Source organism: Takifugu flavidus, chromosome 11 (genome assembly GCF_003711565.1).
Source record: "Takifugu flavidus isolate HTHZ2018 chromosome 11, ASM371156v2, whole genome shotgun sequence".
NCBI lineage: Eukaryota > Metazoa > Chordata > Actinopteri > Tetraodontiformes > Tetraodontidae > Takifugu > Takifugu flavidus.
Genome location: NC_079530.1, coordinates 13,085,822 through 13,110,693, shown reverse-complemented (window position 1 = coordinate 13,110,693; position 24,872 = coordinate 13,085,822). Strand labels below are relative to the sequence as shown.

The following is a 24,872-nucleotide window of genomic DNA, read 5'->3' as shown; positions in this document are numbered from 1 at the left end:
CGGGGTCAAAGAGCTAAGTTGATTTGGATTGTGGGGCAGCAGAAAGAACGCTACGCTGGTGCTGAATCGTGTCAGCAAGCAGGATCCATTTGACTGATAAAGCTCTACTTCCTGCCACTTCAAGCGCTAAAAGCATGAAGCTCGCCACTAAGTTAGGAGCACAAATGGATATGTGTGATTACACAGTGGGACAATTCAGGTGTTTATTTTTTCCATATTATAGTCGTCTCCCCCCTTTTTTCCAGGGCCAATGACTCACTGGCGCTACTGTCTATAGTCTCATAACACATATTAATGTGTCTGTGCGAGTCTTTAAAGTCTAGCCAAGTTAACACTTGCAGCACACCTAAACCCCATATCAAGCGGCAGCAGCTGCAGAGGAGCCCCAAGCCACCTCAGCTTTAATCCAATTTGACTGGCCATCACTGTGGGCGATGCTGGATGGAACATTATGTGAGGTGGATAGAGCTTTTTACCCTGCATTAGTGGAAAGGGATTTATCAGACCACTCCTGACACTGTAGTGAAGAAGACGAAGAAGAAAGAAAGAAAGTCATATGCTAATATTTATATAAATAGGGGCTGCCATATAGCAATTTCTGGGATACCATTAATAATTAGCCCTTAATCGGCATGGCTGTCTTGGAATATACCATCATTTTCCACACAAATACTGAAAACACACACTTTTTTAGATTATCCTATGCCTGACACACCTCAGGATTTGAAATCGCTGAAGAAATAGGACAACGTTAGTGTTTTCCAGACAAAAATGTTGGCCAACCTACATTTCTGCTGCTTGGCTACTTCACAGACTGCACACTATTCAGCTAGTGGTGAATTGTCTGAGGAGTCTGAGCTTTGGGGACTGATAAGGTGCAGAAATAAGCCTTTAGCTAATCCATGCCAAACATATCCGACATCTGTCACTTGCAGTCGCGGCCAGCCTTCTGCCTCGCAAGCTCATTTGGCACCCGCAACTAAAGATTTCTGAAGCAATCTTAAGATTATGCCGGTATACAACTGTGTACTTTCGTGGTGCAGCCACTCTGTTCTCACTGCCAGCCCATCGGGGACTCCCTGTGGTTTATATGTCCAAAAAGACGCTCATTCCATCCAGCCGCATTAACTTACATCCAGCTCCCTAAGTGGGGGCTTCAAATGAGAGGCTGCACCATCAGGAGATAATGTTGCAGGGCTGCGGATTACCTGAGCTGAAAAGGCTAATAAGAAGTGAGCAGATGCAGAAACGCCGTGGCATTGTGATGACCTCAAAACAAGTCATTAGCAATGCAGATTTCCCGCCAGTGCGCCGCACGCCCAGTGATAAGATCTATCATTTGTCGCTCATCTGTTTTAAAGCAATCAAAATGGTGCTGATGTTCTCTTCCATCCTCTCTTTGTTCTACGCTCTGGCATCAGGGATGATGGCAGGGGTCAGCCGAGCTAAAATACACACAGAACACGTAGCGCAGTGGAGTAATCGCCCCTGCACACTTCACCACAGTGTCAAGGGTTTCCCGTTTCCCATTAGCTCGGGCTGAACAACAACAGTTTCAGGAAAATCAACACAGTTTGGAATTTATCTCTTTTTTTTCCTTAGACTGTATTTATCAGAAAAAATGTGCCTTTGTCTGTGTTTAAATCTGGAAACCCTGATTAAAGAGTAAAGAAAATACAAATAACACACACACACACATAGACACACATACATATAATATAACATGCCTGCTTCATTCAAATCAGGCATGTTATTATCCCCCCCACACACACATACAAATACACACGGATCATTTCACAAGGATGTTAGCAAGGTGTTCCCAACTGACTTTTCCCTTTTATATTAGGACCTCGTGACCTTAATTACGCTGCACCAGTGGTACAAACGCATTGTTTTACCTAAATGTGGAGGGTTGGAGATAATAATGTGCGACTGGGATGTATGAAACTGAAAAGCTTTGGCACCCTCTGCTGTTAAAGACGTTTCCAGATGGCAGTTATTTGCACAGTAGTGATGCCGACATTAGCAGAGGAAGGGAGGAGGAATGCAGAGGCAGGCTGGCATTAGGAGCGATGGGGGGGGGGGGAGGGGTTAGCCTCTTTGTGAGATGCTGAAGGCCCTACCGTGCCTCAACTTTTCGTCCCATTGAGGAGCCTTTGATCGCTGGAGTTGCGCAACACGGTCTGAAGCCCTCGTCGGGTTTAGAGAAAATGTTTCTGCTGTTCTGCTTTCTGTTTGTTGGACCATTCAATTCACGGCAAAAACAATTTTGGTCCTTTCTTCATATTCGCCTTTTTCTCCCGAACAGCCGAGGCTGCTGAACGTCTACGTTCTGGTTCTCAGACCAGTGCTTTGCCTGTGTGGAGCACGGGACACACCAGTATGAAAGTGAACCTTAATTGGGGGCATTGGATCCGTTTCCCTGTACCTGCTGTGAGCCCGCACCACGCGTCAGTGTGGCAAACCCATCATCCATCTCATCTGAAATCTCCTCTGACAGGGCCGGCGGCAGCGAGCCCCTGGTTATCGTTCATCAACCCGGCAGATTGGCTTTGAGTAACGCCGGGCAGGCTGCTGGGTCATTCTCATGCTGGGGACCTGGCTGGAGAGAAGCCGTTTGCATGAACGGCGACCAGGTGGAATGGAGAGGGAAGCCTAAAATGAGCCGGGGGGGGGGGGTGCTAATACATCTTGTGGCTTTGCAGCTTCAACAGCACCGATATTATATTAGCGCACCTGCAAAAGCCTCAGGAGGAAAGAGCAGCCTTCCAAGTGGCGTTCCCCCCCCACGAAATCCCTCAGAGATGCACACCAGAGATTACCCCATTAATATATCCAGCTATGCTCACTGGGGGGGCGGGTATTTCTCCTCCCATCGCACATCTGTGAGTACAACAGGTGGCTGCAGGAGATGCCCTGGCACTGTTGTTTCCCCCCCTAAGGCACAGTTGTCGTCAGTAATGACGCCCAAGCCATCCAGCCGCCCTTCGGAGGGAGCGCAACTTCGCACGCCGTTGAATCCACACGTTTCATCTTTGCCGCAGTCCGTCCGCTTTGAAGGGCTGCCGCTGATCAAAGGACGGCGGCTGGCAGGTCATCATTTAGTCATAATCAGCCCAAAGCTCCTTTGTCACGCTTCGGATCTCCAAGTAGGGCGATAAACACGTTCTTCCGAGAGTGGACCAGCTACGCGCAAGAGGTCAAAGCCAAGGAGCTAATCAATGACACCACGGAGGGAAGCGACTCCTGGGGACGGTTCCTGCAGCCTGCATGCATTAGAGTGCATCATTTCATGTCATTCCTTACCGAGGGGAATATCTCGCTCTTCCAAACGCCATCCAGCACCGTGGCTATCAGTCAGTGCTAATGGGGCAGACGTGGATGGATTAGCTTTGATGACAAAGTGAAGTATTGGCTGCTTTTCATGCTTTTGAGAAGAAATATAGTCTCACACGCGGCTTGATTGCTAAACTTTATAGAGGTAATTTAAGCTGTTTTGAAATTATTTATTTTTCCGTCAGTGGGAATTACTTTCACATTTGACTTTTTGGCATCCAGCAGCACGTCCGTCTGCGTTACTCATCTCCTCGGATGGACAGACTGTGACAGGTCTTATCAATATAGCAAAGTGAATGAATCCGCCGTGATATTACCGCACTGATTTATTTAAGCGCCCCGCTCATCATTTGAACAGCTGTAGGCCTGTAAAATATAATTCAAAGGCTCCCATTATTACAATTGGCGTTTCAGAAAAAGGGATCTAATTATTTCCCGAGTCTTAAATCTGTCAAACCGTACCTGGCCACTCGGAATTGGCAGACGCACTTGGAATAATTGGAGTGAAACGCCGGTTTGGGCTATGTGGGGTGATTTAAATGGGCAGCCGGGTTGTGATGACAGAGGCACAGTTCGCCGTGACCGCTCATGCTGCTGAAAGCAAGTCTCTGGGCAGATGTGATCAGTGGAGGCACCGTCTCTCTCCCCCCAGCCCAGATTGACAAGCCGGGCCAGACTCAGAAGATAGATATCAGACGAGACAGCGGAGCTGCGGGAGAAGCAGCGGCGCGGGCAGTTTTCAGCCGGCCCTTTTAAGAGCGGGCGGGTCGGCCCGAGCGAGCGCTCGTCAGCAATGGCCGACTGCAGAGCGCCAGTGCTGCCGTTCTCTGCGACGCCTTTGATCTGGCAAATGCGAGGGACAAGTTTGCGTCCCCGTCTGAACACATCTCAGCGTGTCTGCTAGAAAGAACCCGCACCGAAACTGTGAAGCGGTCGATTAATGGCTGCGGATTAAGCGTGCGTGACCTGGGCCCCCCATTACAATCCCAGTGCAGTGACAGGAACACCTTGTCTTCACTTTATTTATTTTATCTCGCTATAGTTCGGCTCTCTCTCATGTGTCTCGCCTCGTAATCTCCGAGCATCCACCGTTAGCGCTTAGCAACGCCGCAGCCAAATGGCAATCAGCAACTTACGGAACAGGAAATGACATAAAAGCAGCTAACTACTGGACACAGATCATTCAATGTCTTCACAGACATCATGAAACTTGTTTTATTTTTTTGTTTTATCCTTCCTGTGAGGATAAAAGGGCTTGAGACAAGGATGCAGCTCTTCCCTCAGATCACAGCTCCCCCAGCGTTAGCAGGACCGTGGGAACACTCAGCAGCAAAGTGTCCTGAGAGGTGTTTCACTGTGAAATCTGGGCTGATTCGCCAGGTCAGGACCTGACTGGAACCATCATTATCGTCACAGTGAGGGCGAGGGTAAAAAAGGGGAGAACAAAACTACGGAGATTTCACATCCCAGAGGTGTTTTTCCATCTGATCCATTTGAAAAATCACATTTGGGAAGCCCAGAGGAGCTGGATGCTTGGCTGCCGGCAGAGACGCTGTTGTTTTAATGCAGGGGCAAGAATTCCAGCCCTGGGCTGCTGGGAGTTGAAAGGAACCTGAATGCTTCAAAAAAAAAACCCTCAAAGGTACAATCAAAGAGCCGAATTTCAGCGAACGATCAAGTCCCGCGACTCACTGTAGACTTCAGTGTATAAAACAGCCGAGTCGAGGGCCCTCGGATGGACGACTGCAGATCTCCAGCGGTCTGCTGGTGCGAGCAGTTAGACCTCTACTTTAGCTGATTTACCACACAAGAAAAGCAAGGCAGGATAAATAAAGGAACAGACTCGCACGCGGGGATTGATCTGGTTAAAGGTTGGGGAGGAACGCGGCAGCCATGTTGGCCTCTGACTGCCGTCTTTTACATTTAACGGCTCTTAAACCTCCGAAGCAGCGAGCACACACACATGTCCTGGTGTGTAAAGTGGAATTTCTCTGCGTTATTCCACGACTCCGCCTGACACAGAGACAGGATCCTTTTTTTTGGTGGCCAAAAATAATAATAATAATAATAATATTAATAATAATTCACTGTGATGAGTGAGCTGATGCATGAATGTGAGTTGAGCAGCCTTTGTGGAGACAGAACAAATATTGACGCGCGGGGCCGCTGCGTTACCGTGCTGCAGAGGGGCGGAAGATCTGGATTATTTCGCATTGTTCGGGAATAAAACACCCAGATTATGTCCCACGGCGCGACCGCAGTTGGGAGAATCTGCCAATTGGACCAAATCAGGTTTCTTTATGTACAAAACGTACAACTTCTTCCCCAAAAGGTTTGTTATTTGCAGTAAATAAACGAAGGATTGATTATTTCGCCTCTTTTCATCGTAATTCTGCATGTTTTCAGAGAGTTGTCTTGTCAGTAACAGCAGCAACATACCTGCGACATACAATTAGCCTACATGCACACACACACACACACACACACACACACACACACACACACACACACACAGACCCTCCACAACAACTCCTTAGTACATCTTATCAATGCCTTTGAGCCTTTATGAAAGAATATTGCTCTCGGTTGTCTTCCAGGGAGGCGAATTATTTTATTGCAGGCATCTTAATTAGAAATGTCTACAAGTTTGTCTGAGTCACAAAAGCTGGGGAGACACAAAGAAATGATGAACTCTGCAGGAGGCTGTGTTTTCCATAATTCTGCACGTCTCTGCGTAAGATTCTCAGACGCCAGTCAGATGTTAAACGACTGTTTCCCAACATAAAAGAGTCCAGAATCAGGTTTACGTGTAGTTTCCCCTTAAGGGGGGATGATGAAAAGACTGTGCAAACGTTCTTAAGTCATCAATATATTTAACAACAGCTCATTCGCTAAAGGACGCCGGGCCTTTTAGCTCCAACCTGTTTTACAGTAATGGCGGATCTGTAGGTTTAAAAGCAGCCAGGGGGTGACTGAGATTGATCAGTGACAGTTATTGATCAGAGAGCAATCACACAGTCTCTAAATGAAGGGTTTATCTCAGATTTTTAGGCCGCTCGTCAGGACCATCTCACAGGAGACGTTATAAATATTTGTATTGCCGCTGATGTGTCTCATTCATGGAAGTGTGTGGATTTCGAATTGATGGTTGCTAAGGTGACCTGTGTTCCCTTTGATTAACGAGCACGCAGCTAACGAGCACGCAGCTTTATCCCTGCCCCTGCCTGTATACGTTCAGCTGGTTGTCAGGAGAAAGCGATAATGTGACGTCCACATTATTTCCCCCCACCACAAAAGACAATAATGATGTGTTTCCTTTAGACTTTAATGGAAATAGTTGAGCTGTAGTTCCCCGCTGCCGCTCACCGAAAGGGTTAAAAAGTCAATAAAATCGCCTGCACCTGTGTGTGTTTCAGTCCGTCCAACCCTCGGTGTCCAGATGCAGCTTTTTTATACTCTGAATACTTGTCAGTCCACCGTGAGGGCTTATGGAATATTTATGTATCTAAAAAGGGTGAGGTGTGTGTGTGTGTGTGTGAGAGAGAGAGACAGAGACACACACAGAGCGAGAGAGCGAGGCGGAGGCCTGGTTTTTGGGGAATCATATTCAATGGAAACAGATAAAGACCCTGTGGATTCATGCAGCGCAGCATTGTCTCAAAAATAATATATAAAAAAGGAACAACGCTGGGAGGGGGGAGAAACTGGATTTAAAATTCAGCTCTAAACCCAGACACTGAAAAGGCAAATGTGAGCGTGAGCTGAATGTAAAGCAGAGCTATATGTATCCAGCTGACATAGTTTTGGACACAGCAGCAGCAGCAGCCTTCATGTTTTTGCCTGAGAGAAAAAAATGAAAGTGGCTCGTATTAGGAATTAGCATTTCTATGAATGATGCCTAACTCTTACACTGGCGTTAAAAATGAACGGACTCATTAATATTTACAGTAGACCATATGTTAACAGGGCCCGACAGGAGTGGGTGATGCTGGACGCTAGTTTGGTGGAAGCTAACAGGCTCAGCCAGACAGCTGAAGAGATACATGTAACTATATGACTGTGGAATGTTCCGGAATGTTGAGATTAAACCTTGTAATCATCAGTCCAAGGTCATCTGGGGATGGGGGGGGGGGGGGGGGGGGGGTATGGGGTAGCGCTGCTTCACCCACAGGACGACTCCCCGACTGTGCCGCTGTGTGATTTGTCTCCTTGGAGCAAGAGAATAAACTTTGCCAGCTTTGGTAATCAGATGCTTCCTGTGTAGAACTGTTAGCAGAGAATCCACCTGTCAGCATGGCTCGCTGGGAGGAAGAGGAAGGACGAAGAGCTCACATCAACACAAGGTGGGAGGGAAATCATTACGCAATGCAGACAGAAGCCTTGCTCCACACGGGGATTTTACAATTCTGTTGACGTTTGATTAGCCCTTAAATGACGGAAGGTTACTTTTTACAACTTCCAATTAAGTGCTATCCTGTTTGTGTTGTAAATAAACACACTACACAAACTTTACAGGTGATAATACAAGTACAGACTAGAAGCACAAGAGGTTTTTGCCTTCTTGCAAGTGAAAGTCAAGTTTTTTCTTTGGATTGTTTCCCACTGGCTGCTGTGCTGCTACCTTTGAAGAAGAAAGATTTCTTCTTATTTCCATATGAGCATCCTGCCTCTTCCAGAAATATGTAGAAACCTCTGAAGCGAGACAACATCAGCTTCCTCCTGATGCTCAGCTTTACATTCAGGCTTTCAAAGCAGTCGCAGGGAACAGCTGTGTGGGGGTGTCAGCGTGCGCAACGCCGCGCACTCTTCTGTCATAATTACAAACCAATAAAGACAACTGCCACCCTTAATGTGGGTGCCATGTTGTTGGCACCCTTTCCAGGCGATACAGCCCACATTTGCAGTTGTGGTAGCTAATCATTAAAGGTTCAGGTCAAAGGGCATTTGGAGGATCTGGTCCCAAAGACACTGCAGATAAGGGGAACAGTTCAACTTAGATGGTCCCTAAACGCAACATAAAGCAGACCTTGGATGCCATCACACTCTGTCCGTACCTGAGCGGACAGACTGTGCCAGTACACACGTTAGCTCATTAATCACGCAAGGTAATCCGAAGTTTAAGGTCAGAATGTTTTAGCAAAGAAGACAGCACTTGATATGACTGTGTCCGTGTCCATTACAGTGGTTAAGAGCAAATAACTGGATCAAATCCATTCAGAAGTTAATAGCATCCTCTTCTGATATTATAATTTATTGACATGTGAGCCGGGAGGTGTTCTTTGGAGATTTTGGATAAGGTTAGCATGCAGTTGCTAACGTGTTGCATTTACGACCACATCATCACACCTTCCTTCTAACACCTTGCCTGTGGTGTTATGGACACAGTGGTTTTTGTAAGGGAATTTCGGACGACTGCAGTTTTTCCACCATGTTTCCATTGTGTTAAAATTCAAATTCAGTTGCTATAGTGGCAAAATGAATGTGGTTATTAATGGCTCGGTATCGACCGGAAAAGAGTCGCCGCGCTCAGGAGTTAAAATATTGGTAATTCGCACTGCGAAACTTGTTCCGATACATCGATTGCATGTGCATTTTATCTTCAAAGAGCCTCAACTATGCATCTTTTTGACAGGCATTGATTATCTCCTACTATTAGCCTACATTACTCTTCGCACTTGCTTCAAGTGTTTATGATTGCCATACAAGAATAAGTGCAAAGACTGCCCCCGGGCACTTAACCTCATCACCACAGCTGCGCTTTCTGCGCTTTCTGCAATTTCTGTCATGGTTTTTAATTAAATAAGAGAAAAAAAATGTGGAAAACAGCCCTTGAAGGGTTGCATGGAAAAGTGCCCACACTTTAATTTGTTAATAGTGCACTACATCATTAGTGTAATGACTGCACTGGACCAGAGGACACATGCCTGCATACAATGATGGTGACATCAATGGACGTAGCGGCACGGGGAACATTTCAAACACCAATCCATAATTCAAATTGATTCTGAAAGCAGGAGTCAGACTGGGAAATGATTGGGAATACTTTTATGAAGCTAATTACATGCTTGTGTTTGCAACCAAGATTACTGATTGTTGATTTTAAAAAAAGCACACTCACCATAATGAACCTAATTTTCCACAGCTGGCATGTTATTGTTGTGTTCACTTGATCAGTTGTTTATTAGCGTAGATCCCGAAACAACTGACAACACAAATGTCACACATGAAAACAGCACAGGACAAAGTCGTTGGATTAGTGGTTAATCGCCTTTATTGTGCAGGGAACACAATGTGGACGCCACGCTATGGGGGGACACACATGTTGGATGTGTAAGACAGCATAAAGACACATTCAGTTAATGGACAGGAAATAGCAAAGAAGGGAAAAGTGCTTCGCTGGGTCCAGCCAGTGAGTTATAGCTGGGTGTCGTCAGCATAACAATGTATTTGCAGAAAATGTTGCAAAGGGGAAGTAAGTAAGTGATTTCAAAAAAAGTAAGGCTGCCTAAAATGGAGCCCTGAGGAACACCTGAAGTGACAAGGGAAGGCTGCTATGTGAAAGAGCTCAGCCTGAGCACCGACTGAGAGAGTCCAGAAGTGCTCCCACAGGAGCCAGGAGAGCCTACAATGTTATTGTTGTTATTATTATTATCATTAATGATATCGGTGTTGTTGTTATTGTCCTAGTGGCGCTCTAGCTCTTAGAGACCCACTTAAGACTTTTTGCACATCAAATATTAAAGAGATGTGGGAGAGTTTTTCTGTATTTCTGACCTCACACACTAAAAGAACGTGATCAGGAGACCATTCACGTGGGCTGATACGCAGACATTCCCCGCTTTTATCTTCACAAAAGGAACTCCGGGAGGGTCGGTAAAGCTCAACAGTCAGTCGAGGAATTTCGCTTGAAATGCGCAAATAAACCTGCAAATTGCCTTATTTAAGCTGCACGTTGTAGCAGCGCGCCACCAACATAACAGGGGAGGGGGGAGGGGGTTCTTTTACGCAACAAATCGTTGAACTTCCTGGCTTATTTGAAAGCAGCAGGAAGAGGCGAGATTACGTAGCACTTTGCCTGGCTTGAAGTTGCGCTGAAGTTGTCAAGATAAAATACGATTTTCTCAGATTTGACCGTTTAAACGAAGAGCTCACTTCAGTAACGCCAGCTGGAGCGACAACACATTTCAGAGCGGCGTGGGAAAACGACATATTTCAACAGTCCTGGGGAAACTTCTCAGCGGTGTGCTCGTGTGAGGTTTACCAATAAGTCATCCAGCTGAGATTAGCAGAGGGAGCGGCTCATTATCGCCGCGCACAAACGGCGCAACATATGGGCTACCTGTGAGTAACTGAACCCAGCCCAAGTCTGGATACGTTTTACTGCTGCGTTAAGAATTTAGCCCATCTGGGCTCACAGATTAGGTAAAGACACTGATTTTAAGTGTCTGGTACCATCACGGCCTCGCAGAGACGCTTTATAAACATCGGCACCGGTGATTCACACGGGGTGGCCAGAATCTGAGAATCGCCATCTATCACATGATCAATAGACTTCTGTTTATGACGGGAGATGTTATCGTCAACACGAAGGCACTTAAATCTTCCAACAGACGCGACAAGCGCTCGGGGGGGGGTGGGGCAAGGTGATAACGGGGCTATTCTTTATGCAACGTCATGAATTATTCAAAATCCATTTGCTCCAATAGGTCCTTGAGTTGGCTGAATGGAATGACATATGATAAGTGTCGCTGTGGATTTGAGACTAAACCGGTCGGCCGTGCGTGGTTGTGGCTGCTAAACTGATCCAGCGTCAGTTGAGAGTAGCTGCGTTTACAAATTGTGCGTTGATGAATATACAGCTTGGAGTTCAGCAGTCCAATCTGTTGGAGACGAGGCCATTTGGCATCCTTGTGGTTGGAGCGCAGGGAAAAGCACGGCTTGAAGAACAACACAACACAAATGGGGTCATTTATTCTCATTCCTTTTTTACATTTCAATCTAAACAGGGAGCCACGCTTTTACATGACTTGAATGACATTTAAACGCACCATAATGTTCCCGAGTCACAGTTCCTTGTGAATTTCTCTGAATTTCAAGCGTTTTCTCCGAGGAGGAAGGTTACATTTACCAAGCCCACTTCACATGGCGCTGCCGTTGTCTTTTCCGTTGTCTTTTATAAGACTTCACGTGAATTTGTGTCACCTCTTAAGCTCACTGAGACAAAAGCTCCCTGAGCTCCAAAGTCGAGATTATTGCCGTGGAAAGTTGGCTGACTCGAGGTCATGCCCAATGTTCAGCCCACTTCCTGGGGATGGGCGGAATTAGGAGGCTACGGCAGCAACAGGCCGCAGCGGTCGACCTCCAGATGTGTTGGATCTCCGGTGTAGGTTTGGTGACAGGTTAGCATCGGTTGAGCTTCTCATGTTACCATAGCTGGAGAACCAGAAAGTCACACTTCCCCTTGACACTTCCTAATGAAGGTTTACTGCATCTTCATGGTTTAAAGCGTAAACTAAGCATCTTCATAACTGAACTGGAGGTTAATACCGCCAAGACTATTGGCTATGGCTAATTTCTTATTTGACTTCGCAGGATGTGCAAATAAACCAGCCTCCACCATGTGTGAAATATCGCCGATTCATTTGCCATTCCAGAGAGCAGACCTACGCAGACCTATTTTCGACATATAGACGGGAGCAAAAAGCCTCGCAATCTTCAGTGGTAGGTGCAGTGTGATCAGCCAGCCATTCATTATGGATCACCATTGCTTTCGCACCCATGAATCCAGCTGGCCAGTAGGCAATGGAGGCCATTTGGGCTTTGGTATGGGTTTTTAAGGGGTTCTACAGTGACCATGCTACATCAGTGCCTGATAGGCAGCGTGACAGGGCAAAGAGTTGGAAGGAAACAGAACCTGCGATTCCATTCTTACCTTCAACACACACACACACACACACACACACACACGCCCCACCTCTGTGGAAGGATGCAGATAAACGGCAGGTTGCCTGACGCGCTTGGTTCATCCGGAATAAGTTTCCAAAGTGAGCGCAAGTTGCGGTCCCGCAAACGTCTGTCACCTCCCCCAACACCACCAGCAGCGCGAAGGCGGCGGCGCTGCGCCACGACCGCCCAAAAGGCGACCGCTGCCCTCCAGCAGAGGCGGCAAAAATGACCAGACGCATCCCAGACGCATGGCGCGGAGGCGCGGGCTGCGACCGCGTTACTCTCATGTGCGAAATAACAATCAACATATTTGTTTTTCTTTAAAAAGAAAGTCATCCGCCAGATAGGTATTCCTGACGCGGGGTGATGTCTGCGCACCAGGAATGAGGGTCCAGTTTTGGAGGAAAAAAGAGGGTGGTGATGTTGGTGGTGATGGTGGGGGGGGCTTTTGACTCGAATTAAGAGGCGGCATACATGTGGAGGGGAAAAAAAGAGAAAGGGATGAAGGAGGAGGGTAGGGATGAAAGTATTGGCGCTTCCAGACGCAGCGGCAGGAGCGTACGTACGTGCTTTATCTTGGCGGCTGAGTGTGTGACGTGATATTGCAGCCTGCTCCCGGAGCTCTGCGAGCACCAGGCACAGCGCGTCTATTCCTCTGTTTTAACTCACTGGCCCCCCAACATTTTACATCCACCCACTGCTGGATCCCTTCTCCCATCCGCATTCTTTTCCACAGGGGGGCGAGCGACTTGCTGGAGAGAGAGGAAAAAGCTTTCAGTGGGAATAGAGACGCGGAGTCTGCCGTATTCATTTATGGCTTTTCTGTAAGAATCGCTCTCTTTTCCATCACTCCAAGAATTCCCTTTCTCTCTTTCTCTCCGTCTCTCTCTTTCTACCCCCACCCCTTCTCTATCCTCCCCTCTTTCTCGGCGGCTGGCGTGTGTTGTTGCGCTCAGATTTGATGGGAAAAACCCAGAAGAAAGACAAGAACCAGAAGAGGGGGACTATGAGCGGACAGCCCGGAGTGTAACGCATTTTTATTTGCATCCACTGAACCATCTTGTTGCGCCGGACTTCTATTGTCGGGAAATGGGGAGTATCGATTCACTGGAGGGCTGCAGAATTTATTAATAAAGGATGTGGCCAAGTATGCTGGAAAAATAGCCATAGCTTCCGCAGTGTAAGGTAAGATTAGTTTGCATTATTGTCAATGGAATGTGGGGGGGCTGCAGAAAGCTCATATGTCATGTCGGTTAAAGTTTATCCTGCCTGGGTGAAATATCAGTCCTGTCTGCTCATCACTGTGACGCCACGGAACTCATCACCTGCTGCTATTTGCATACTGTGCTTAAATTAGGGTTTTATAGGAGCCGATCCGTGATTTAGGAGGCTAGAAAACACTTCAGAGGCGCCGTGCGTCGAACTGACGCTGCATGAGATGCAGCCCGTATCTCTGTGTTCTCACGTCCTCTTGTGATCTTTAAAAAAAAACAGCCTGGCACTAAAAGCAGGCTGCAAATTCTTGCCTCCGGAATGCTGATTTCGGCCGCGGATCTTGCGGACTCATCGGGGTTTATCGTGACTGGAAAAGCTGCTTCTCTCCACACTGTCTCCTCTGTTCTTGGTGCGACACGCAGCGTCGTTGGGGATGTGCTGTTGCGCGCCTTTGATGGGGGAACTTGGGAAAAAAACGCACACATTTTCCTGATTATCTTGACTATAGCGCGCAATCTATTCGAGTTGGGCTTTTAACGCCTACACACACGCGGCACGGGCGTGCGCGCACAGTTCGAGACACACACTCACGCACGCACGTACGCGCGCTCTGCTGTGACACTGCTCACAGCTGCATTGCCTGTAGGATTAAAGCAATCAGGACATTGCAATGCATTCTCTCTCTCGCTCTCTCTCCCTTTCTCTCTCTCTCTCTCTCTCTCTCCCTTTCTCTCTCTCTTCCGCTTTCTCGCGCACGGACACAGTTGGGCGTGCGCGTCCACACTCTGGCACATGCTCGCACGTCGCCTCTTTATTAAATTATATCGTCAAATATGTTGAGCCCTGAAATTTAGGGACGCGGCGTGCGCGTTTGGTGGAGCACCGGTGCGCGCAGGACGAGAGCGGCGCACAGGGGGAGGAAGAACTGCGATTTGCAGCGTCTTTTAGTGGGATATTTCTTCCCTTCCTTATCTAAAACATGACCTATCGTTGCCGGAATAAAGAAGGAGGGGAGAGGTGGACTTTAAAAACACAGATCGCCCTGGTGAAAGGAGCAGCTGCCTCCCGCAGCAGCGACACGCACACTCTGGCGCCACTTCCCCCGTCCGCGTCGTGGTACCACCTATTCTGACTTGTGAACCACCGCGTTGTTGAAACCCCTTCAGAGATTGTGGCACAACGAGTACGACCTAAATCCAAATGTCTAAATGACTCACGTTACTGCGCCACCCCCCCCTCCAATAAATAAATAAATAAATAAACTATAATGGCGGAAGTAACCACAAGGTGGCAATGTTTGCACAAAGTATGGTGTTGTAGAGGATGGGGGATGCAAAAGACACTTGCTGAGGTCAGTGTGTCCCCCACAACCACCCCCCCCCCCACCCACCACCGCCCGTGTTTCTAATAGGATGTCATAGCAGATGTTTGAAGCGCATCCCTCAGCCTCCACACAGCTCATCCATCATGTTCTCTTGCTCTAGAATTTCCCCCGTGTGACTCTCTCTGTCTCTCTTTGCAGGCCAAATGACATAGGATGAAGGCTGTTCGCAACCTGTTGATTTATATATTTTCCACCTATCTTCTGGTTATGTTTGGATTAACTGGTGCCCAAGATTATTGGTGTTCCACGCTGGTCAAGGGGGTCATCTATGGATCGTATTCGGTGACTGAAATGTTTCCTAAGAACTACACAAACTGCACGTGGACGCTGGAGAACCCAGACCCAACCAAATACAGCATCTACCTGAAGCTATACAAGCAAGACTTGAGCTGCTCTGAATATTCGTTGCTTGCTTATCAGTTTGACCATTACTCACACGAAAAGATCAGTGAATTGCTGAAAGTCAACGAGTCTATAGTGTACCTGTGCGATACAAAAAATATTTATGTCTTTTTGCTGTACGACAAGAATTTCGTCCAACTGCGGAGAGTTTTCCCGTACGATTATAACGGATTGACGCCGCAGAAGCTGGACGAGGAGGAGAAGTCCATCGTGGAGTTTTTGGTGTTGAATAAGGCCACCCCCAGCCAGTTCGGGTGTCAAGTGCTCTGCACATGGCTGGAAAACTGCCTGAAATTAGAGAAAGGGACGGTGGAGACGTGTGGGATCGTGTACACGAAATGCACCTGTCCTCAGCATTTAGGCGACGGGGAATCGGAGAGTATGCTCATGCTTAACAACGTGGTTCTACCTTTAAATCCACAAACAGAGGGCTGTTTGTCACCCCAGCTGCAAGGTGGGCAAATCTGCAATCTGAGTGCAGAAGTGAAACGGCCTCCCAAAGAAGGTGAGTACCCTCTTCTCATGGCTCTCATGCTGAAGTAGACGTAGGCTTAATGGACCACTGTAGCCATAGTCATGTCAGTCAAATGTGCATGTCAATCACTCCCTTCTCTGTCCTATTGCATGTTTGAAGTGTGATGGCCCATGAAACAAAGAGCACACATAGATAATGTAGGCTGTAGTTGACTCGGAAACGTGGCGGCGTAAAGAACAATGCTGCCCGAGGAGTCGGGCGTAGTGAAGACCACGGCAGCACGAAGCGAAGCACCTAAAGGGGATCTTTCATTCCATCGGACTGGATTCAAGCAGCACTATCAGTGCTGTGAATTTAAAATGGCTGTTTTTCTACATATCGGCCCAGGATTAAAATGGCTGCAAACCCAAAAGATGTGTGTGCATGTGTGTGTGTGTGTGTGTGTGTGCCTGTGCATGTGTGTGTGTGTGTGTGGTACATTTATGACATCTTTACAAAATGGGAAATGCTGGCCAACATGAATGCAGCGCTCTAGTTTTTTTTTAATTGACTTTTTCTTAGCAACAATCGAGATCAGTTTTGGGGATTTGAGCTTAAACATGCAATCAAGTGTTGTCATTTTTGAACTTTATTTTGAATTGAGCAATAGATTTCACAAATGTAATTGACACCGACTTACATTTTATAACATAATAACAAAGATAACAAAGCCCAGTGTTTTAATTGGAGATGCTTCCATCAATATCGAAGCAGGTTGCCTATAAAGCAGGAGTTATTCTGCCATGTTTCTACGGTGGCCTAGAATGGACAAACTAACCAAGCTTCAGAATCCATTGAGTTCGCACGAAGCGCTACTCTCTAACCTTCGCAGTTGGAAATCTAAATATCTCCACAACGCTAAATGTCACACGTGGAAATATTTGCGGAGGTGCTTGAGAAAAGTTGGATTTGTTCCCCAACAGTCGCCACAGGTGCTCTTGAAAGGGGGGGGGGGGTGCAACGGGTGGCGCGACACGCGTGGGTGGGTGTACACAATATAGCTAACAATAGAGGCCTTCATTTCCCGACACGGCAGCGGCGGGAAAACCCCAGAGACGTCGTAGGTTCGTTTACCGCCACGCGGATCGGAGGGGCATTAATCACGACACGCTGAACCAAAAATAATGAGTCAACCCAGAGACATTCGGGGCGCAACGGTACTGATAGCAGGGACAATGCCATATCTCCCTCGCGGCGCGTGCCAACGGAGCTAGCTGACCCGCGGCAATCGATGTATTCCGTGATTAGAAATCCGCCACCTGCACCCGGCGACCATCGTCTCAAATGATCAGGAGACCCACAAGTCCATAAATAAACAATTTTGGAGCGCTGCGCACGCTCGCCAAGAGCATTTAAACAGACGTAAACCGACATTACCCCCCTGTCCTGCGCCGGGAAGCGTGACGGCGTGTTTGTGCCAGACGTTACATAAATTTTGCGTTCACATCCCACCACGCAGAAAAAAAGCCCCTCTGCTTCGAAACATTTTGACATTTTTCTATCAGCATGTTAATAACAGCTTAAGAGCACAGCTTATCCACCCCACCCCCCCTCCCCAGAAGGTTTTTCCACGAGCTTCTATTTATAGGGTCGCCCGGGTTTGAATAAATCCGTCTTCATCTGGATAACGGGGAGATCACCGCTGGGTTTTGAAAAAGCACAGAGGCTTGGCGGCAGCAGAGTGGGTGTTTCCGATCCAGAAGAAAGCGTCACAAACAATTGACAAGGGCTGCGTTTCGACTAGCTAGTCTTTGATCAGTGGGGGACGGCTCCACAGCACATCAAAGGCAAGCCGGGCCTTGATGTTGTAAACCACAGCAGAGGAAGGTCCGAGATGGGAGAGAAACACGGTTTAAAGGTTAAAGCTCTTTCAGGTGATTACATAGACGGAGCCATTTACAAATGTCACACAGGAACCCTGAACCGTCCCTGACGCCATTGTGTTTTTCTGTTTCGCTATCCAACTTGATTTGGCGGGGGTAAACGACAGATCTCACCTCGTCCTGTTTCGCCTCTGCTTCTCCCCACGTCACGTGCATCCGAGTCAGGCGGCCGACCGCTCTGAGCTGCCCATAGGTGGGTGACGTATTGTCTGTGTCAGCGCTCTGACGCTAACGTGATCTGGCTCTTTCCTTGCTTACGGATCATCCCCTGCGAGTCCCAGGGGCGGGGGGGGAGAGAGAGAGGAAGTCGAATTAAAAGCCAGGTAGATGGCGTGTGACATATTATCTCCACTTGCACCAATTTCATATTCTCCAGTGCGTGGCTTCTGAAAAGATTAATCAAGGAGATAAAGAGGCGTTTAGCTGTCATGGACGGGAGCGGAGATTTTAGAGTCGGCTCTCACCCAGCGAGCCGCCCTTTCACCGTCCAATCCTGTGCAAAATCTGGTGTTTACATGTGTGCGAGCATATAATCCTTAAATTCACAATGTAGCGCTCAAATCGCTCAAAATTGCACTTGGCTGCAGGCAAAAGGGCAACATCATCAGGCCTGCTCTTGTTTTGCGGCTCAGCTGACGTCCTACATCGGCCTTGCCTGAGGAAAACGGCCGTGTTTTTGGTCTTGTTTTAGTTGGATTCAGAGAGCGGGGGGTCAAACAGCCACGGCTCTTTCAAAAGGAACGAACCGCGGCCCCTTGTCCTCCCAGATAATCGCATACAACCGGGGGACGGACATCCGCTACGAGAGGATATTTTTTACAGGACAATGCAAAGAAATGCTGCAATTCCTGACAAAATGCCTTGGAGAAAAAGACCAATCTGATGTTTTCCTGCAAACATCGTCAGGCATTTCATTCCGTGTTGCGTGCTAGCCTGGTGGAGTATGACAGCGTCTGCAAATGAGGAACAGGAAACTGATTATTCTGCACAGGCTCATACGTACAAAATATCCAAATAAATATTTTACGAGTGCACAACGTGGGCTTCAAAATCTATTGTTCCTGCGAGGGAACGATGTCCTGCGAACGGTCCCCTCGGTTGTTCTGTACTTAAAAAGGAAGCGTTCAAAATAACAACACTTCAGTTAGAGACCCGGCTGGCTCAAATCCCCCCCCCCCCCAAACAGACAGAGAATAGGAAGATTGACTGTAGATATGAAAGCTGATTTTAATTAATTTGAGAGACACTTCCAGACAAACTGCAGATGTTTATCTCCGCAGCGTTTCCATAATCACAGGGATGTTTATTTACTTATTCTGGGCGACGCGGCGCCGGCGTCCAGTGTAAAAATGGCGACGCGGCTCTATTGGCGGCTCAGATGTGTGCGCAAAGCCCTTTATTGCAGCGTCACCCGCCAAAGTCCTGAGCACTGCAGCAGCTCGGCCTGGATGCTTCACATAGTGAGGCCTTTTATTCACTTTGGATCTCAGTCAAGTCGCTCAGTAGTCACACTGCATTATACTCAGCACCATTGTTCGGTACACTTGGAGGCCATTTTACTTCCAATTCAGCGAAGGGGAGATCTGAGCTCTACAGCACAGAATCTGTTTGGGTTGTCGTGGACCTGCGCCTTTGGCCACAGTCAAGTTTCTGTTTCAGCCAGTGGAACAAATATCGCACAATAAACTCATTTTAACCTATATTTCAGGCCCAGCGTATCTAAGTGCACGTGAGGGGGGGAGGGGGGATAGGATCTCATCAGTCTCACAGCTTCAGGCCTGTGAAACAGAACGCTGCTCCAGTAAAACACGGGTCCGCTGAAGGATTTATGTCAGACTATGATAATCAGGAAGGAGGCGAGCGGCTCAGATATATGCACAAACTGTATATATTTTCCGAATGGCCCAGTTTTAAGGTGCTAAAATTTATGAAGCTCCGAGGTGCTGTTTAAATTATTTTGCACTGTGAAATCAAACCACAAAAATTGATGACATTTTAAAGTTCTGAAACCGCACATGGGTGCAAAAGGATTCGTCTGGGCCATAAAAGCAGGCAGCATTTAAGCTAACAGCAAGTTATGACCCATGAAGTCAAACGCATCACTAAAAGAGGCCTGTATTGTCGCACGCTAAAGATTTTTAAAATGCTAATGCCAGCAGTTAGCATCCATTAAAGTGTTCTGATGAGTTTTGTTATCCCGTCGCCATCGCAGCCAAAGAAGTCGCCTGGTTTTCAGGTGCAGTTGAGGTGAATTTCCGTGTCGCAGAATGAGGGATTGGGGATTTCACGCTGCAGTGCGCGATCCTGGCAGGACCTGGCAGGAGATGCAGATCAGCTGCAGAACACTGCGGCTCATCCGACGTGGATTTGCAATTGCGGGCGTGGGGGCTCAGCGTCGACAGCGTGGCGATTGGAGCGTTAGCCCTCCTCTATCCTCAGCCTGAGGAACCTGCCTCAGACTTTATTAAAGCCTCGTGCTGTCACAGCTGAGATGCAACCAAACAGGATGCAACCTAACGCTTCGGGCTTCCAATGAGTCCTGAAATAAAATTTCATCCGTCTGGATGTGATTAAGTGTTTTCAGACGCCGAATGCAGACCTGCTATATTTAATTTAGGTGTAGGATGATTCAATTTATCTCTAATTGGGGGGACGCATTTATTAGCAGACCGCCAATCATTGGGCAGAGAAAATCTGCATTTCCTGAATTAGCGCATTCAGAAACAATTGGAAATAACAATTCCTACATGGAATAGAGCAATAATCTCCCTAATGCAGTGATGAGACCGTACAGTTAAACCCCCCATAGGCTATGACGATGATGTCGGGCCACAGCATCTATAGCACATCAAATCTTCACGCGTGGCTCCTGCTTTGAATTCCTCCTTTTCCCGTGAGGTGAATTCCACAGAGCCGGAGATTCTCCGTCCTGCCTGTCCACGCGGCACCATCTCCCTCCACGCTGCCGGAATTCTCCCCGAAACACCTGCTTTTAATCGCAGCTATCATTAATCTCTGACCGTTTCATTAAAATGCAATGCGCCTAAATCGATCCCACCGTCCTGAGAGAAGGGACGATGAAGCGGAAACGGCGTGATACTGTTTAAACGCTGAGAAGTTAAAGGTCAAGTCTTTTTTAGGATTATTTTTCTGGCTTCTTCATTCGAAAAAGAAAAGCTGTTTTAATTTTAAAATCTATTCCCCCGTTTAAACCTGTAGAGTTGAAATACCCGACAGAGTCATTAAAAAAATAAATCAACCCCCGCCCACCCACCTAGTCCCCCCGTCGATGCGGCGAGTTGAGGACGGGCACGCCATTATTGCAATCTGTCTTCTCATTTCACCAAATCTTGCACGCTTGTCCTTCAGAGACCTGATAATGAGCAGGCGTCCATCTTGAAAATGGCAGCTTTCGATTTGTCCAACCAGCAAAACGTGTCTGTTAGCCGTGTGTTGCCGACTGACCCGACCAGCCGCAGACGCGCTGACGTGCACTGAATCGTTAATTTCGCCGTCTTTGATCGGATAAAATAGCAATTGTTGGGCGCTGGGGGCCCCTCGGTGGAGGAACACGTATTACTGCATTAGGCTGCAACGCGTTACTAGTTTGCCTGATTACAAAGGAACCAAGCTACACTTTCTGACTGAAACGTGACTCAAACGGCGCCCTCTCTCTGTATTTTGCAATTTATGAACTGAGATCCACGACCCCCCCACCCCACCCCCCCCCCCCCACCCCGCCTGTAAATCAAAGGCAGCGGCTCTGTTGCGCTTTTGTTTCCTTTGACTTCAAAAAGGTTCCCATACGAATGCAGATAATGATAATGAGTCTGTAGATAAAAGGGTCTCTTATTACGCCGCCATCAGTGTGCATTATTCAATAGGATAACATAATATTGTTTTCCAATTGCTGCCATATACAGAACTAAAATAGAGGCAAACAGCCTTCCATTATGTTGCCCCACGTGTTCTGTGTGTTAGGTAGACCCCTCTGAAACAAAAGCCCCAGAACCACATCTGACTACTTCAATTTGGATGGATAATGATCAGACTGAGATGTTTAAACAGACACAACAACAACAACAACAACAACCTCTATCTTTTCGGGCTCATCACGCTATATTTGTATCTTTTTTACAGTCCAAGCGGCGCTGGCGTAAATGACGCCGGTTTTCTGCTCCGCTCATGCATGTTCCTGATTTTTCAACCCAGTTACTTTTGGCCTGTCACTGGACGGCTATTTCGGCCCACAAGAGGAGAGTCATTTGCATAAACATCCGCCCACAAAACCTGGCAAATGAATCTGTCACTCAAAGCGACTGTCTCTGCGGCAAAGTGGGGAGAGAAATGCCTCTTCCCCCCCTGGAGGGGCTGCTCTAACTACCCACCGGCAGCCCCTCGCGTCCCCTGTCGCCATAATTGATGCCACCTTTAAACTTGAGTAAACTTGTGTATAAACTTGTAAGCGATGCTGTGGACCAGATAAAACGCAATTTGATTCGGATCGCCCACCTACATAAATATAAATGCCCGTCCGTGCATAGAATCAATGCCTCCGTTGGTTTTTGCCGGCGGATGAAGGAACCTTGTCAGAACCACAGCCGCTTTTCTTTTGGTCAAATGTCTTTTGGCTTCATGCAGGAATTCACCACACAAAGTGCACCTTAAAGGAAGTGGAGCCTGTGAGCTAGTGCAGCCACATAGACACTTACAAGTCCAATCTCATCACCCCACACACACACACAACACACACACACACACACGGCCTTTATAATTTGGCAGTCTATTTAAAGCTGCAAAATTTCCCATCATTCTCTGTGGCTGTCAGTGTCACTGCTGCCCGGCGTGAATATTGCTTCATGAACTTTCAGCCCCGCGCACCGTCCTCCATCCCGTATCTGCCGCTGCGCTCTGTCGGGGAGTTTTCGGGACATTTTGTCATCAGTCACCCGGCTCTCGACACTAATATGCATCTCTGGGGAGCGATGAGAGCGGAGACTGGAAACGTCCACGTCACGTGTCCGTTTCCTGATGTCGGAGGGACCCGCGACGCCCGCTAACATTTGAAACGTTAGCGGGCGTCGCGCTTCTTTTAATTTACATTTGATGTTTTTCATTATCTGTTTTGTTTCCATGTCAAGAAGAGGTGTGAAAATGCCTAAAGATGAACTCAGAATCACACAGTTGTGTGCGTGTGTGTGTGTGTGTGTGTGTGTGTGTGTGCAATAAAATGATAGGCAATAAAACATAACAGCCTCTACACACACACACACACACACACACACACACACACACAAATGGTACAGATGGACTTTAGATTTATGAAATCTGTTTTTGTTGTTGAACTAAAACTGACATTTTAAAGGTGTACTTTAAAGAAAAGGCCTTTCAGGTGCCAGCTGAGGTGTTTTTCACTCTCCTGAATGCATCACATGATATGTTGACACTTTCCTAATGCAGCTACGCTCTCGCACCTACTTGATCACGGGGAAAAACATGATCACACAACTTTTATATGCAAAATTACCTCCAGTTACGTGTAAGTTTTGCATGGATTTCAGTATCTCAGGAGACTTTCGAGATAGCTCTTGGCGCCCTGCCTAAACTCAAAGGAGATTAAAAATCTGACCTGGAAAGACTTTGATCCCACCCTGAAAACGTAATTACCAAAGTTTTCAGCCCAGATATCCGCCGTCTTGAGCGGCAGCCTGGATGCTGGCGCTCAGCCCTTGTTAATGTCATAAAGGAGCTCATATTACCGTTTGTCAGGGAGCGTTTTGGGTATTTGATGATTCGGCAAATATTGGGGTTGGACTGACGCCTTCACCTGATAGTGAAAGATGAAAAGTTAAAGGATAATAAAAAAGTTATTACATTTTATCCTTTGGGGCTTTTTACTATCTGTATCAAATTTCATTGTCCTACATTCAATTACTTTGCAGAATGAAACCTGTAAACCTGCTGGAGGTGCAAAAAAGGGAAGAGTCAGTGAATTTAGCAAAAGTCTGTGGTTTCATCCTTGTAATGACAGAGTCCAGGTAGTAATCTCTGCTGCCCTCCAGCAGCTGTCAGCCAGCTGGCCAGTTTACCCTCGTGGTCTTATTAACAAACCAGTCAAGGTGGGAGACAAAAGATGGTTTCACTGTAGTCAACACGTCCCGGCAAAGCATTAAATGGATACAACGGCGACCACAACAGTCGTCGTATGCGTGTGAAGTAAGAGCAGCGTGATCCTTGTAGTCTCTATACAGACGTGGGCAGAGTTAAACGGTAAACACAGCTGTCATTGTTTTTAATTAAGATGAAACATTCAAAGATGCATAAATAATGCTCAATCCACACATGCTTCATTTTATCCGTCGACAAGACGAGTACAACGGGACGAACTACCCGGTTGGGCCGTGGCCGTGGAGACGTCCCTGGCTCCGTCCTCCCTCACCAGTTCCTCTCGTTTCACCTTTGATAACATTTCAAAAGTGACTACAGCCAGTAGAAACTATATTCACCCCTATTTTAGCCCTGGTCTCAGCGTCCCTGTCAAATATGTTTGTTTGTCCTTCCACAATCCGCCTTTTCCTTTATTTCGATGCGCTGATAAATACGATGCAGCAGCAGTTGTAAAGTTGTTTATTAAATGTTTTACATTCGGTCTATAAGAGTTTGTTCTCTGGGTGGCTTAAATAAACCTGGATCCTCACCCAGAGCTGAGTTTAAGGCCACCCCTTCCTCCCTCCCTCCCTCATCCATCCATCCATCCAATTTCCTGTTATCCTTTTCCTACCCGAAAGGTAGAGGTCAGGGGTAGGAACACACCCCAGTCAGCTCACCAGCCCCCTCCCAGGGGAACACACACCATTCAGTCACAACTAGGGGGGATCAGCAGGGGGCGTAGACCACCTGAAGGCACATACCGACTGCACAATCCCAAAAATGACACATCAAACTTCCACAAGATCTTTGTCGGTCAAGGTCAGAGCGCCACACGGGAGACAGAACAGGAGCCTAAACGCTGGCCATCGAGGCGGACGAGATTTTAAACTTGATTTATTCAACCACCGAGTGCAGCACGGGAACAGGACAGGGGGGGACGTGATAGTTTACAAAGGACAAACATAAATCCACAGAGGACACGATGAGTAATTGAACTGGGAACGAAAAACCAAACAGTCGGGATATACAACAGGGGGGAGAA

The 24,872-nt window shown here is 47.3% G+C and overlaps 1 protein-coding gene and 1 long non-coding RNA gene across 2 annotated transcripts in view; one reads left to right on the top strand and one right to left on the bottom strand.

The window, feature by feature from the left end:
* Positions 1-9,584: 9,584 nt before the first annotated feature.
* Positions 9,585-12,765, bottom strand: LOC130533751 (uncharacterized). The gene is made up of 2 exons (XR_008952651.1): positions 12,280-12,765; positions 9,585-11,273 (listed from the first exon to the last, which is right to left on the bottom strand). It is a non-coding gene; the product is annotated as an uncharacterized LOC130533751 (long non-coding RNA).
* Positions 12,766-13,052: 287 nt separating this feature from the next.
* The window catches only part of adgrb3 (adhesion G protein-coupled receptor B3), a 76,959-nt gene continuing 65,139 nt past the window's right edge, over positions 13,053-24,872 (top strand). Inside the window, 2 exon segments of the mRNA XM_057047233.1 lie at positions 13,053-13,467; positions 15,020-15,788. Coding sequence (XP_056903213.1) covers positions 15,035-15,788 — 754 coding nt within the window. The 5' untranslated portion in view covers positions 13,053-13,467; positions 15,020-15,034.